Source organism: Mirounga angustirostris, unplaced genomic scaffold (assembly GCF_029215605.1).
Source record: "Mirounga angustirostris isolate CCGP_5_RB_7025 unplaced genomic scaffold, mMirAng1.0.hap1 SCAF_16, whole genome shotgun sequence".
NCBI lineage: Eukaryota > Metazoa > Chordata > Mammalia > Carnivora > Phocidae > Mirounga > Mirounga angustirostris.
The window spans coordinates 51,735,844-51,751,663 of record NW_026991724.1 but is presented as its reverse complement, the minus strand read 5'-3'; the positions used below and the strand labels follow the sequence as shown (position 1 = coordinate 51,751,663).

Genomic DNA, 15,820 nt, shown 5'->3' with positions numbered 1-15,820 from the left:
ATGCAGACCTAGAAAGCAGGCAGCGAGTTCCACAGAAAGCAGGCAGCCGGTTCTGTAGAGAGCAGGCGTAGGGACGGTGAGCCGCTTGGCCCCTCGGGTGGGGTCAAGGCCGCCGGTGCAGAGCGGCAGCAGGGGAGGCGGGGAGGGCCCACGGCGCGGTCTGGCTCGTCGGACGCATGGGGGTGGCGTCGGGCCTCACGGAGAGCAGGCGGCGGGGACCCGCGGGGGCCCTCTGACCGCCGTGTCTCTGCCCACGCAGACACGTTCGCCAGCAAGGTGGCGGCGCTGCAGGATCAGTGCGCGGACGCGTCCATCGGCAACGTGACGGGCTCCAACGCCGTGAACGTGTTCCTGGGCCTGGGCGTGGCCTGGTCGGTGGCCGCCGTGTACTGGGCGGTGCAGGGCCGCCCGTTCGAGGTGCGCACCGGCACGCTGGCCTTCTCCGTCACGCTCTTCACCGTCTTCGCCTTCGTGGGCATCGCCGTGCTGCTCTACCGGCGCCGGCCGCACATCGGGGGCGAGCTGGGCGGCCCGCGCGGCCCCAAGCTCGCCACCACCGCGCTCTTCCTGGGCCTCTGGTTCCTCTACATCCTCTTCGCCAGCCTCGAGGCTTACTGCCACATCCGGGGCTTCTAGCCCCGCCCCCCGCCCCGCCCCCGCCCCGCCCCCGAGGCTCGGCGGCCCCTGCTCTGGACCCGCGTCTCCTCTGTCCTCCAGAGATTCGGCCTCCTCTCCTGGGACTCAGCCTCCCTTCCTCCCGGGAACTGGTAGCCCCGCCCTCTGTCCCCACTGACACCCTCCTCCCTTCCCCTCGGGAGTCTCCCCGAGGTGCCCGCAACTGCAGCCCATCCCTGTTAGTCACTGCCCACACCCCTGGGGACATTTGCACCTCGAGGCCCCTCCCTAGAGGACCGCCCCCTACCCAGTGACCTTCTAGAGAATCTACCATCGGTCTCTCTAGACACCCAGCCTTTCCCTATCCTTTACGATCCCCTTCCTCGAGAGGATCCCCCCACCACCACCACCACCAGGGACCTGTGCCCCAGGGCCTCAGAACCTAGCCCTCCCTGGGGGACCTTTGAAGGAGGCTGATCCATCCCAGGATGTCTCCGCTCTCAGCCCTTCTCCCCAACCCTCAGGGAGCTCTGTTCAGCCCCCGGGGGTGGGGCGGAGGAACAGGTAGGTGCGTGCATAACGGGGCCACACCTTCCCTGATTTCTCCACTCAGGCCCTTGGGAGGATACTAATTCTCGAGGCTTGGAGAAGGGAGGGGAGAAGTTTGGGGTTTCAGAGCTGGAGGAGGCACATTTGAACCTGCAACTTCTCACATTCCAGTGCCCCCACTTGCCTCCACTACCTCTGAGAGCCCAGCCACGCCTTGAAAGGGGGAGGGGGCTGTGTGTATATATAGTGTGTTTGGGGGAGGGGGGACGCGGGAGGGTGCATGTCTTGGGGAAAGGGGGTGACAGACTTTCCTTTTGTGAGGGCAGCAGACTCCCCCCAGCCATGAGAATTGGCTTTGGGAAGGAGGCCAGGAATCAAAGGGAGTCCAGCCATCTCCCCTGACAATCTAGAAGGCTCATTTTGCCCTCAGTGCCAGCCAATCCGGGCAGGGCCCTCGAAGAGGAGACCGAGGGTCCCAGAGGACCAAGGCTACAAGCCAGCAAATGCTGCCACATCTCTGCCTGATGGGGAGCAGGGGTGGGTGGGAGGGTGGGACTGGGGCCAGGGGGTCTGAGTGGGCATTTTTAACTTTGGAGGCCACCCATCTGTTGGTAGGCCATCTGCATTTTCTTACTGTTGTTTCCTGCCCAAAGGACACACTTGGGGTGTGCGGAGTGCTGCCCTCTGCTTGGGACCCTGAGGATCGCCCTGCAACCCCCATAACACCCTGCTTCCCACAGGTTTTTAGCGTTCTATCGTCCTGTTGTGCATCACCCCAACATCCCAGACCTGTTACCCACTCCCCTTTCTCTACTCCTAGCTCATCAGCACCAGTCGCTGTGTCTTCTCTGTGATTTCTGTAAAAGTTGCCATAAAAATTTGAAATTCTGCCTGAAAAACAGCCTTCCCGTCAGCAGTTGGGATTCTAGAGGAGGGAGCTAATGAAGTCTCTGACTGAGACTTGGGCAACTGTGGAACAGACCAGGTACTCTGGGTTTTTCCATGCCCCCAGTCCTCTGCAGGACACCCACATGCACCAGCCACACTTGCTTCCCGTAGCCACGCCCCCATTCACCACCCAATTTTCCCTGGCTACGACCCTACGCCGCGCCCAGGAGCTTTCCCTAGCCACGCCCCCAACGGCCAGCCAGTTTTCCCTAGCCACGCCCCCACGCCTCACCCGGGAGCTTTCCTAGCCACGCCCCCATTCCACCAGCTACAAACTCTTCCTTTTCACTGGGCATCCTGGGAACACAAAAGAGGAGGACCCAGATTTGCCTATCAGAGGAGCTGGGGTTGATGGGAGTTTCCTGAATAAAGCTAGTGATTTTCTCAGAATCCTGAAATAGGAGAAGCTAGTGTGTGTGTGTGTGTGTGTGTGTGTGCGCGCGTGCGCTTGCTTCACCAAGAAAAGGGCACAGCCTATGTAAAGGTGTGCAGACTTGTGATTTACTGGCTTTTTCATACTCCTGCCAGTGGTTAGCATGAATGGGGTATGGAGTGCCTGGGGATGGGGAGTGGAGCGAGCTCAAGAGACCTTATCAGCCCCTCTAAGGAGCTGAGAATTTATCCCAAAACCAAAGGGGAGCTTTGGAAGGGCTTTAAAGAGGGGGCAGGCAGTTGATGTCTGATTTACATTTTCAAACTTTCCTTTTGGCTGCCTGTGAGGCTGGAGGCTGCGAGATCAGGGAGGAGGCTGGGGCAGCAGAGGGGTCCTGGAGTAAGGAGATGGAGGTGGAAGGGGGACGGCACGAAGGGGATGGTTTAGAAGATAATGGATCAGGCTGGATGAGGGTGTTCAGGGAGAGCGTGCAGGCAGGGCCCTAGCAGGAAAGAAGTGGCGCACGCAAAGGGAGTCGCCAGGGAAAGTTTAAAGAAGGGGCTATTAAGGGATTAAGGGGTGGGCAAGGTCAAGGAAGACAACCCCGGAGAAGTCGCAGTACCTCGGGGCCGGCAGTAGAGGGACCAGTTACCACCCCCGGTCTGAAGGTGTGAGCTGACAGTTACCTGAAGCTGTTGAGATTTGAAGCTGTAGGTATAGTGAAGGCCATGAGTATGGGCATCGACGACCCACACTGAAGAGAGAAGGGGGCTGGACAGTGAACAGTGAACACCCCAACCTGACTCTCCTCCCACCCACCAGGCTCCTGCTGGTGCCTCCCATTGGCTGAATTCAACCGGAAGCCAGAGGTTAATAGTTGGTGCATATAGGTCACCCTCCTAGGACGCAGAGCTGGAGGGAGAAGGGTGGAGAGTGGATCCGGTAATTGGGGGTGGGGGACGGGGAGTCAAGTGTGGAGAATGTCTGGCAGAAGCAGTGAGGTCTCTCCTGGGTTTGGGGAATGAAGGTGGGGATAAGTAGGGAGAACAGGTTTGGAGAACATGCTGGATTCAGGTGAGTACATGCTGAGGGTGCAGCCTATGGGACATCCAGAGGAGATGTCAGGGAGGGGAGACATCCAGGGGACACCTGGAACTCAGGAGAGGGGGATGTGCTTGACAGAGATTTGGCATCTGTTGGCAATGCGGTGTTACCAAGCCACGGAGGGGGTGGGGCACAAGGAACGTGGGAGACCTGCCGATGGAGAAGGACACGCTGGAAAGGTAGGTGGGAAACCAGGAGACTGGGACACCTGAAGCCCAGAGAAGAGAGTTTCCAGAATGAGGGTGCGGTTGACAGGATTGAAAGGTGGAGGGAGATGAGCAGCTGGAAGCAACCTTGGGATTTAGGACTTGACAAGAGCAGTTTGGTGGAGGGTGTGGGGGAGGGGTCAGGCTGATCTAGACGGAGGAGGGAGTGGAAGTCCGGAAAACTGAGGCAGAGCATATAGTCCCTCCTAAGGATCGCCCCCCTTCTACAGGTGTGGAAACAGGCTCAGAGAGGGAAAGCAACTCGCCCAAAGTCTCATGGCTAGGAAGGGCAGGGATGGAAGAGGATGAGGTCCAGAGTGCCCAGTGGAACAAGGACAACTCTGTCTTACCAGGTTGAAGAAGGACAGTGGGGTAGAGGCAAGGAAATGGGTGAGCCTGGCCTCAGGAAGATAAGTAAGATCTCAGCTTCAAAGAGAGAGCATATCCAGAGCTTGGGACGTGGATGAGATGAGGACCGTCCCACACCAAAGTCACGATTCTTCCCTGGATGCTAGGAGTTCCAAGGGAGTCAGCTTGGGAGTGATTTCAATTACTTGTCATGGCAGGAAGCAATAGCACAATGATTTCCTTTCTTCGTGCCTCAGTTCCCTCATCTGGAAAATGGGGACAAGAACAATAATAATGGGGACTAATGGTGCAGGGTTCTATGGAATGATATATATTTTTAGAATAATACCTAGCGCATAGTAAGAGCTCAATAGATGGAAGAGTTATACTTTCTAGATATTTCCAGCTTGCTTACTTTTATAGTTCATATTCTCTCTCTCTCCCCCTCCTCTCTCCCTCCCCTCCCCATTCACATGCACGCGCACACACGTACACGCACGCACGCACGCACCACAATGGCCGTCCTAGAACAGCCCCAGAAGGACAGAGAAATGCAGACTCCCTATACACCTGCTTTGCCACCTGAGTCTCGGTTCCTAAAACCCAAACCCGGGGGAGAAGAAATGGGGAATATCCCTTCCACTCGCTCTAGACCCCACGTTCTTTAATTCCCTTTATCCAGTACGTGCCTGATCTGTGCCTGGCACTATGCTGGGGCCACTGTGGTGACCAAAATCTCCCTTGGCCCTGCTCTCGCCCGGCTCTCAGGGCAGTGGGGGACACATTGCAAACAGAGTGCAAGAGGTGGCGGTCAGCTTGGGACCTGTGAGTGGAAAGACTCTGTAGCAGGACACAGGTGGCAGGGAACTGGGGCAATGGGGCTGGTCTAAGCAAGCAGGGTGAAGGGAAACGGACAAGGGATGGTGCAGGACTCTGGGGCTGGCAGAGCTGAGAGCTAGTAATGCCCCCAGCCTGGGGGATGGGGCGGGGGGGGCGGGGGGCAGTGACTTCCAGAAGCTGGAAAGTATGGCCACATGGAGAGGGTCACCCCACAAAAGCTGTGGCTCTGGTATAGACATGCAAACTGACCCACACCCATGGGGTGGGGGCCGGGCCAGTGGGAGGTGTGGGGCGGTGAATGCCCTGACCTCACTCTAGGGCTCTACAGGAGTCCCTAGGACAGACAACCCTTGGATGCCCATTAAGCCGCGCTGCGGTAAGCTGACTAATGGCCCCCCAGCAGGTCCCCTTGCTAATCCTCAGAACCTGTGGATATGTTCCTTTCTGTGGCCAGAGGGACGTCACCAATGTGATTAAGCTCGTCTTACGAGGGGACATTACACTAGATTATCTGCGTGGGCCCTAAGTGCAACCACAAGGGTCTTCAGAAAGGGGGAGGGGGTGAACGCAGCAGGACGTGTGACAGGGGAAGCAGAGGTTGGAGTTACCCGGGAAGGGCCACAAGCTGAGGAGCTCAGGCACTTCTGGAAACTGAAGAAGGCAAGGGACCGGCTTCTCCCCTAGAGCCCCTGGAATGAGCGGCCATCACCTTGATGTTGGATTTCTGGCCTCCTGAACTGTAGGGAAAGAAGTGTGTGTTGTTGGAAGCCCCTAAGCTGGTGGTAATGTGTTACAAGAGCAACAGGGAATGAATGCAGAGGCTTGCCGAAGCCTCCTAGTGCCAATTCCCATCTCTCCCTGGACCTCAGTAATGTGAGCACATAGTGGAAACTTCTCGTATTTCTGGCCACTAAATGCGCTATGCGTGGGGACGTTTCCAGCCTTGAAAGTTTGTATCCTCCAGAAAAGAGCCATGGAACTGACCTTCCCAGCCTTCTTTACAGTTAGGGCACAGTCGCGTGACTTAGATCCCCCCAAACAGACTCACCAGCAGGAGTCCTCAATTCCAAAGGAGCGCCTTGCAAAAGCAGGCACCGTAGGGGATCCGTGTAGCTGGTGAGGATGGTGTCACACCGGCACCCACTGACTTTGGGACGGCTCGCTGGTTGCAAGAAGGGGCACAGACACAGAGGTAGCATCAGTGTTGGGGGAGGGGGGGCAGGCGAGGTTATGTCCCGGTCCCAGCAGCGGTGCAAACTGGGACATCCAAGACTCAGATCCGGATCGCCCATGGCTATGGAGGTGGCTTCCTTGTTGGGTCCATTCTGGCCGAGGTTTGGGGCTCTCTTTCTGGAACCTTAGCCTCATGCCTGGTTCTCCAGGCCACTCAGTGCTTCCGTGGGCCCCTCATACCTTTTTCCTTAAGTTCCATATAGTGAATTGTATTAACATTCGCTAAATTCTATTCGCCTTCCCTGTGGGAACATTGTGCATTCCCAGCCCTTTCAATTCAGTAGTGATTTGCCTCAGCTAAAGAAAGAGGGCAGAAGTGATGTGTGGCCCTTCTGGGTAGAAGCTTTCAACGCCAGTGCACGCTTTACCATGTCTCGTCTTCTTTGGCCATGATGAGCTATAATGTACATAGTGACCACTCTTAACAGCCTGGGGTCCTAGGGTGAAGGTGTTATGCAGCCAACTTGCCATGGGCTTGTAGCTTGATCAAGAAATAAATCTGGGGTACCTGGCTGGCTCAATCAGTAGGGCATGTTGACTCTTGATTTTGGGGTCATGATTTGAGCTGTACGTTGGACATAGAGATTATGAATGAATGAATGAAAGGAAGGGAGAGAGAAAGAAAGAAAGAAAGAGAAAGAAATAAAAAGAAAGAAAGATCTTTATTTCATTCAACTGATATTTGGGGGATGTTTGTTACTGAGACATCACCCAGCCTAAGCTGACACATACACTCTGCTTCTGTGGAATCAGTCAGTCACCTTCTGCTGTGTGCAACCAAGGCCACAGACAGGTGCCGAGGGAATAGACTGCATGAGGATTCTCAAGCTGGAATCTACATGTACTGAGATCAGTGGACAGGTTTTGGGAAATTTCTGAGCTTGTGCGCAAACCGCACATGCAGGAGCATTTTCCCAGGAGAGGGCCTGTAACATCCACTGGACTTTCAGATCAGTTAAAGACTTAAAAGACTCAAATATGTTGGTCCTCAAGTAAGAGGACCTGGGTTCCAATCCCAGCTCTACCACTAACTGGCTGTGCCACCTTGAGCAGGTTACTTAACCTCTCTGGGCTTGTTTCTTCACCTGTAAAATAGAGATGATAATTGGTTAAAGAAGGAAGTACTTGTACTGGTAATATTTTTACTGATAGTAGTTAGATGTAGGTTTAGACGTGAATAACGGGGATCCAAACTAATAATGGCTTAAGTAAGGTAAGAGTTTATTTCTCTCTCTCGTGTGACAGTCCGCATCTGGTATGGCAAATCTACTTCACTGGGGCAATAAAAACTCAGGTTTCTTCTATCTTGTTGCTCCAGCATAGCCAGAGTATAGCCCTCCTCGTTTGAGCTCAGGATGGCTCACGTCCATGGCCTCATTCCAACCAGAAGGATGGGGCAGGAAGGAGAGGTCTGAGATCCACCGCGGCCTGTAAGGCTGTGACCCAAGAAGGCCACATATCACTTCCTTCCGCATCTCGGTGGCCAGACCTGACTCACATGGCCACGTCTTGCTGTGAGTGGTGCTGGGGGGGGGGGGGGGAATGTAGTTTTTATCCTGAGTCATGATGCTTAAAATCTCCAAGGATGTTTCAGGACAAGTGAGGTGAATGGATGTAGAGGGTCAATGAACAATCTCTTCTGCAGAAACGTTTGAGGGACCGTGTGGAGTGGATGCTGAGAAACTCTAAGCAATCAGAATAGGGGTGCGGGGTGAAACTGACATCAACACCAGAGGGTCCCGGACCCTTTGCGTCACCTGCTCCAAGATCAAGGTCCCCAGCCAGACCTGGTCCCAACCCCCCAAACCTCCCCAAACTCAAAACCCACATTTCCTCAGCCTCATCTTCCCAAACCGCTCCCCAAGTCCTTAGCCTGTTTCCCCCAAATAAATATGCTGCCTAAGACCCCGCCCCTCAACTGCCCCGGGTCCCACTCCTCACCCACACCTGTCCCTGACCCTCCAAGCTCCCCGTCCAGGATGTCTGTTCCTACGGAGCAAACCACCCCAAGACTTAGGGGCTGAAATGACGAGTTCATATCCTCTTCCACGGTTCCGTGGGTGGCTTGGTTCCCATGGGCTCTATGTGTTGACCTGGATCGTCTTTGCTTGGGGTCTGTCCCATGACTGCAGTCAGATGTCAGCTGAGGCTCCAGCGATCTGAAGGCTCAGCCAGGCTGGGGGTGCAGGTAAGGCACCATGTGGCTGATGGCTGGTGCTGGCTGGGGGCTGAAAGCCTAGTGGGGGCTCCAAGCCCCTGAATTTCCTGACAATTTCTTTGCCTCTTGTCTCTCCACTGCTCTCTCTCCCCCTCTCTCTGTTTCCAAAGTTCTCTTTTAAGCCTTGTCTTCTCCTCCTCTCTCTCCGTCTCTGTCTCTCTGCTTTGCTTCCTTGATCTGTATCTTCACTCCCTGTTTACCTGTTTCCAAATGTCAGTCCCCTACCCCTCTGTGTGTGTGTGTCTTCATCAATTACCTATCGCAGAGGAACAAGCCACCTGAAATTTGGTGGCTTGAAACAACGCTGTATTATTTCTCACATTTCTGTGTGTTGACATTGGTTCTTCGGGTCCATGTCGTGTTGGCTGAGGTCATCGTGTGGCTGCACTCATTTGGGAGCTCGGCGTGGCTGGAATGTGCAAGATGCTCTCCCTTGTGGATTGCAGTGGGCGCTGCCTGTGGGCTGGGCCGCTTTACTTCTCCATCTGGCCGCCCTCCTCCCCTAGTCGGTTAGACCAACTTCTCTACCAGGTTGCAAGGTGCCCTGGGTCACGTCTGCCACAAGCAATTCACAGGATTTCAGCGGGCAGGGAAGTAGAAGCCGCCTCTTGATGGGTGAAGCACGTGCCTAGAGGGAGGAGGGGACTTGTTGGCAGCCATTCGTGGTAGGCTGAATACTAGCCGCCCCCCCCCCCCAAAGATAATCCATGTCCTCATCCCCAGGACCTGTTGAATGTTACCTTGTAGGACAGGGAAGGATTTTGCAGGTAGGATTAAATAAAGGGTCTTGAGATGGGCCAATCACTCTGGAGGACCCGGGTCAGCCCTAAATGCAGTCACAGGCATCCTGAAGAGGGAGAGGATACTACACACACAGGAGGGGGCGCATGTGAGCACGAGGCAGAGAGACCTGACGACACTGGCCCGTCAAGACTGGAGTCACGTGGCCACAAGCCCCCGGAAGCCAGAAGAGGCAAGGAACGGATTCTCCCCTCGAGCCTCCAGAGGGAGCGCAGCCCTGCTGACACCCTGATTTTGGCTCAGACGCTGACTTTGGAATGTTGACCTCCAGAACTGTGAGAGGATAAATCGGTGTTGTTTTCAGCCCCTGAGCTGGTGCTAATTTGTAACAGCAACTGCGCGGAGTTAAAGGTAATGAATCCTCTACCTTTAGAGCTAACTCATCACTGCCTCTTGTCTCTCAGTTTCTGGGTATCTCTACATCTTGAACCCCTTTCTTTCTTTTAATTACGGGGGGGAGGGGCAGAGGGAGAGAGAGAGAGGGAATCCCAAGCAGGCTCCACACCCAGCGCAGAGCCCAACTCTGGGCTCGATTTCACGACCCCGAGATCAGGACCCGAGCTGAAATCAAGAGTCGGACACCCAGCCGACTGAGCCACGCAGGCGGCCCCTTGAACGTCTTTCTTTTTGATTGTGATAAAATACACATAACGTAAAATTCACCGTTTCAACCATTTTCAAGTGCACGGTTCAGTGCCATTTTAGTGCATCCACAATGCTGTGTAACCATCAGCACTATCTGGTTCCAGAACTTTTCCATCGCCCCAAAGGAGACCCCATACCCATTAGCAGTCACTCCCCACTTCCCCTCCCCCAGCCCTGGCAGCGACTAATCAGAGCCCTGTGTCTATGGATTTGCCTATTCTGGACATTTCATATACACGGAATCCTACAATATGTGGCCTGTTATGTCTGGCTTCTTTCACTTAGCCATCGTCCATCCATGCGGTAGCAGGTATCTGTACTTTATTCCTTTTTATGGATAAATAATAGTCCAGTGCATGAATATACCCCACGTCTTGAACCCTTATGTTCTTTTTCATTTCTTTGCTGTGTCTCACATGCTCACAGCATCGTAGGCTTGGGAGGTATCTTAGTGAGGCCTCTCCAGAGAAATGGAACCAATAGGATGGATAGATGGATCCATAGATAGATTTATTTTAAAGAATTGGCTCATGTGACTGTGAGGGCTGGTGAATTCAAAGTCTGCAGGGCAGGCCAGTAGGCTGGAGACCCAGGGAAGCGGTGATGTTGCTTCTTAAGCTGAAAGGCAGCCTGGAAGTAGATTTCCTGTCTTCTCATGGGACGCCGGTCTTTTTCTCTAAAGGCCTTCAACTGATTGGGCGAGGCCCACCCACTTTTTGGAGGATTATCTGCTTTACTTAGAGTCAACTGATTTAAATATTAATCTCATCTGAAAAACACCTTCACAAGTAACATCTAAGCTGGGCGCCACCATAGCCTAGCGACATGGACAGATAAGATTCACAGGGGATCTCTCCTCCCCTTGCCCACTCTCTGTGCCTATCCACTGAGTCCCTGCTTGGCCACCGTCTGAGGCTGGGCTCCACAGAAGCCAGCCCAAGGCAAGGATGGAAGGCAAGTGGCTTATTTGGGAGGTGATTCCAGGAGACACTGAAGGGAAGGAAAGCATTAAGGATGTGTTGATCAGCAGGTCACCCCCTGCGGGCAACAGAGTCTCAACCCCGCTGGGACCACTCAGGGATGGTGCAGAATCCTCTTTGGGGTGCCCAACCTCAGGGTGAGGAAATTGGGGTGTTTATCCACTAACTCTGGGCTGCTGATGAGGAGGCCTTCTTCCAGGGCTTGGCTCCTATCACTTCCTGCCTCAGCCAGAGTAGTGCATCCATTGGGGGGTGCAGGTGCCAATGTGGGAGCTGCTGTTGGGTCACAGGGACATAAGTGGGACACCCACAGCCCACACAGCCCTACCGTCTCCCTCGTCCAGTGGGAAAATGCATGGGCACCAAGAAGGGAGGCCCGGCTGTCCTTCCAGGGAACAAGGAAGGGCTGGCTCCTGGCCCCTCCTGGGCTTCCAGCTGTCCCCTTGAGGATTGAAGTCATGGAGACCTTCCCAGCACTCAAGGCTGGGGGAGAGAAGGGATGGGCTTCCCAGGTCTCAGTGTCTCTCCAGGCCCTGGCTCTCTTGCCCCCTCCCACCCTCTCATAGTTGGCCTCTCTGCTCCCCTGCCCTCTGCCTGCAATTTTCTCCCCAGGAGGTGGAGAGAAGGAAATGTCAAGGATGATGGATTGAAAGGGGCAGTTGGGGTCAGGAGAGGAGGGACCACAGGGCTGGAGGGGAAGAGGAACAGAAGAGAGGAGGGAGCGCGGAACAAAGCAGAGACAAAGACCAAAGGAGACAGAAAATTAGATGGGGAGAGGGGGCCCGGAGACTTGAAAATGTGGTGCCGAGGCAGATGGGAAAGAGAGGGAGAGATGGGGCAGAGATGGTTCCAGAGGGTCAAAGCGGTCCTCCAGTCCCTTAATGCGGTGCCAGGGAGCTGTGGACCAGAGAGCAGACAGAGCCCCCCCCCAACCCAGCAGGGCCAGGTGGGGGTGAGGGAGATGCGGGGAGATGCAAAGACAGGGGAGAGTGAGGATGAGAGACAGAGAGATCATCCAGACGAGAGACAGAGATAGGAAGGAAAAGATAGAGAGACACAAGAGACAGACAAATGGACAGACAGACACACTCAAGACAGGGAGGGAGGCGTGTGGTAAGAGAGGGATCGAGAGGGAGAGTAGGAGGGGGGAGGAGGCGAGGAGGGAGAGGGAGGGGAAGTGGGGGGGAGCAGGGAGAGAGGTGGGGGGGAGGGAGGAGGGGAAGAGCAGAGTAGAGATGAGACCCAGAAAGCAGACATTAAGGCATGGAGCGAGGCTGGCAGAGGAAAGCCGATTGGAAGAAAAAGGAGGGAAGGGACAGGAAGACAGGAGTGGGGCTGGGGGTGGGAGTCGTGGCCAGCGCCCCTCCCCCACCTGGGTCAGGCTGGTCCTCCCAGTGGCCTCTGCTGAGCCATGGCTAATGGTATGATTGCTTGGTGGGGCGGCAGGCGGCGGTGACAAATGAGCCGCCCGAGTTGCCGGCTCTGGTGATGGATGGGCCCAGGAGGCAGGCGGAGGGGGGGCGTGGGGAGGGGGGCTCCCCCCCACCAAGATAAATGTTTTCCTCTCCTGGAGCCAGGCAGGGGAGGCACTGGGGATTCGGGCGATGCATCTGTGAAGGGCCTGGGTGGGGTGGGGGGTGAGGGAGAGACACAGAAGGCGGAAACCCAGGGCCATGGGGTGGGGGGGCTCAGAAGGAGAGGAAAAAGGGGGGAACACAAAGACCAAGAGACAGCAGTCTCCAGAGACAGATGAGCTAGGGGGAGGGGGAGACAGAGAGACCATCCAGAGAAAAGGAGACACAGAGACAGATGAAAAGATGGAGGGAGAGACAGGTGAGACAGACAGATGGACACACACCCAAGACAGAAACAGAGACACAGGGGACCCTCGTTTAGGGTCCCTTCATCCCCACCCCTGAGCAAAGATACAGATCCTTGCGGAGAGCCGAGGATGAGGAAGGAGGAAGAGAGATGGAGAGACAAACCCCGAGCTGTTGACAGAGGGGAAACTGAGGCAGAGAGCTTGTAGGACCATGACAGAAGACAGCCCCCCCTCCCAGCAGCTCCTTGCTCGCTCCATCCATTGAGAGCTGATGGTGGGGATGGCTGGGGGTCTCTGGGGAATCACAGCCACCTGGTGGGCAAAGCCCCAGAGAGGACTGAACTGAGGGAGAAGGTCCTCCCAGGCCACCGAGAGGTTGGCGGCCAAGTGGGGGGAACCTGTGTTGGGGGACCTCCAGGTCCCCCAGGTCTACTCATGGATGACTTGATGGCACAGAGCTAGAGGATGAGACCCCCTCCCGGGCTCGGGGCCCACCTGGGGGGTCTGTGTCCATGCTGAGCCGCACATACCCAGAGAGAAAGGCAGACGCGCATACTCCCCAGTACCTGTGCCCAGGGGTCCAAACAGGTCCCCAGTATCTGTGCTAAGGGGTCCTTAGAGATGCGACCCCACCAGAGTCAGCAAGTGTGGGCCCCCACCCCACCCCAGCCCCGCCTGCCGGGATCCAGGCCTGGACCCCACCTGCTCCCTCCCCTGGGACACAAGGGTCCAGAGGTCCAAGGACCACATAAGGGAGGCAGCTCGGCAGAGGAGGCCTGAGGTCGGAGAGAAAGATGGGAGACTGGGGTGCGCGTGCGGGCATGTGCGTGTGCGTGTGTGAGATACAGACAGACAGGCTGGGGGGGCGGGGCAGTGAGAAAATTGCAGACCTCCTCCCTTCCCCTCCCTCCATCAGTTTTCCAGACACTCCTATTTTCCCCTTGCCAACATCTCCCTCCTCTCTTTAATTAAAAAGATTTATGCCTAAGAGTCAGAGGCCCTCCTCCTTGTTTGGGGGGCTGGAGCGTCCTCTGAACTCAGAGCAATGGCAGAGATGACTCTTGTCTCTGTCTCTGTCTCCCTCTCCCCCCATCTGTAACTCAGCCTGTCCCCCCACTTTCCTGTCTCTTTCCAGCGCTGTTTTTGCCTGGTTCCCACTCACACCCCTTCACTGGCCTCACTGGGATCCCCCACCCCAGTGAAGACAGGGTCGCCTCTCTCCCTCTGCCCACGCACCCCCCACACTTCTTGTTTTCAGAGTGAGCTTGGGGAGGGGACCTCAGCATACCCCCCAAGATGTAAGGCGAGCCTGGGTGCCCACACCCCTGGCCCTCCCACCCTGAACCTCAGCTGAAGGGAGTGGACGTGGGGGGGGGGCGGGCAGACAGAAGAGCTTTGCATCTTTAATTAAAAAGTGATTTAAATTAATTTTCTGCTCCAAAACCCCTATCTGGGGGGCGGGGTGTGTGGCAGTGATTAAAGGCTCTCCGGGCCCCCTTCCCTTCCCTTCTGCCTTCCTTAAAGGGCCAGCATCATCCGTCATCCGAGGGACAGTTGCTCCTGTCCCTCCGGAGAGCCTCAGGGGCAGTGCCCACTAACACAGGGGTCCCCAGGGTCCTGGCACTCTCCGCTTTAACCATTTTCCCTCCTCCTCCCCCTCAAGCCCATTGCCCATCCAGCCCATGGGGAGACAGAGGCTGAGAGAAGGGGGGCCGAGGGGCCGGGTTCTTGGAGGACACCCAGAGATGGCCAGGCTGGAGGGCTGGTGGTTGAGGCAGGGACGGAGAGACAGGGTCAGAGGTCCCGTGTGAGACAGAGAGAGTGAGGGCGTGGGAGAGAGTGACAGAGCCAGAGCCGGAGGTGGGAGGCTTCTGGGATGAAGCTGAGCCTGGGGCGGGGGAGGAGGGAACCTACCCAGGAGTGAGGGGCACCAGGGCCATCCCATCGTCCTGTCCTTGCCCTCCTCACGGCCCCCTGCTCACTAGCCCTCTCTCACCGGGAAGTCCTGCTGCTGTCCTGACCCCAGTCCCTCCTGCTTTAGCTCCAGCTGTCTCACCCCTGCCCTGGGTGGTTTTGTTTAGCTTCCACAAGATGGGAGGATGGAGAAGCAGATTGCCGCGGAGCAGAGCTGTTTATGAGGGCCATACAAATATCCTTAGCAAGCCCAGCAGGGGTGGGCGTCCTGCCTCCGCCCCTCTCTCAGTGCCCCACCCCGCCTGGGTCTCTGTCCCTTTCTTTCTGGATCTCTGTCCCTCCCCCTCTGGATCTCTGCCCCTCGTCTCTGTCTCCCTCTTTCTGGATCTCTGTCCCTCCCCCTCTGGATCTCTGCCCCTCGTCTCTGTCTCCCTCTTTCTGGATCTCTGTCCCTGCCCCCCTTCTGTCTGGATCTCTGTCTCGTTTCTCTTTGGCACAGTCTCTCAGGAGTGATGGTTGGGTAACTTTTGGGGGTCCAGTATCCCTTTATGACAATAGGACTAAATCAAGGGCCCATTTCCTGGGAAAGGAGCACACAGGCACCAAGCCCACCATTTGCAATTTCAGAGAGTTCACGGGCCTCCTGACACGCATTAGCATATCCCCTCAGGAATTTGAGGACACCAGAGGATAAAGACCCCCAATGTAGAAAAAGCCAGTGAGATGATGAATCCCAGGTGTCTCTCTCTCTCCTCCTACCTGCCCTCTCCTGCCCTCTCCCGCCGTTGCCCTCCTGACCTCCTCACTGTTCCTCCAACACACCAGGGACATTCCTGCCCCAGGGCCTTTGCACCTGCTGTTCTGCTTCCGGTGATCTTCGCTCAGGAGTCCACATGGCTCCCTCCCTTGCTTTCTTCAGGTCTCTGCTCAGATGTCACCTCCTCTGAGGGCCTTCCCTGTCTAGCTTATATCAACTCCTCTGTCCTTGTTCTGCTTTGCTTCAGAGCACTTGTCGTCTCCAGGCATTATTTTATACTTACACACTTACTTACTGGTCTGCTCTCTCCCCAACCATCCCCAGTAGAACGTGAGTGCCAGGAGGCCAGGAAGTTTGTCTTTTCTCCCTGATATGTCTCCAGGACACCGCCCCGCACACAGTCAGAGCTCAATATTAACTTTTGTTGCAGAACCCTCCTACGTCTCATTGGAACACCAGTTGCAAAG

The 15,820-nt window shown here is 55.9% G+C and overlaps 1 protein-coding gene across 5 annotated transcripts in view; it reads left to right on the top strand.

Annotated features, from left to right (window-relative positions):
* The window catches only part of SLC8A2 (solute carrier family 8 member A2), a 32,145-nt gene extending 30,735 nt beyond the window's left edge, over window positions 1-1,410 (top strand). For 4 of the 5 annotated variants that reach the window (XM_045891839.3, XM_064581280.1, XM_064581279.1 and 1 more), the window contains one exon: window positions 260-1,409. In XM_045891839.3, coding sequence (XP_045747795.1) covers window positions 260-636 — 377 coding nt within the window. In that variant the 3' untranslated portion in view covers window positions 637-1,409. Of the gene's footprint in view, window positions 1-259 lie in introns of all 5 variants that reach the window. The other variant, XM_064581281.1, reaches the window with a different exon arrangement.
* Window positions 1,411-15,820: the final 14,410 nt, after the last annotated feature.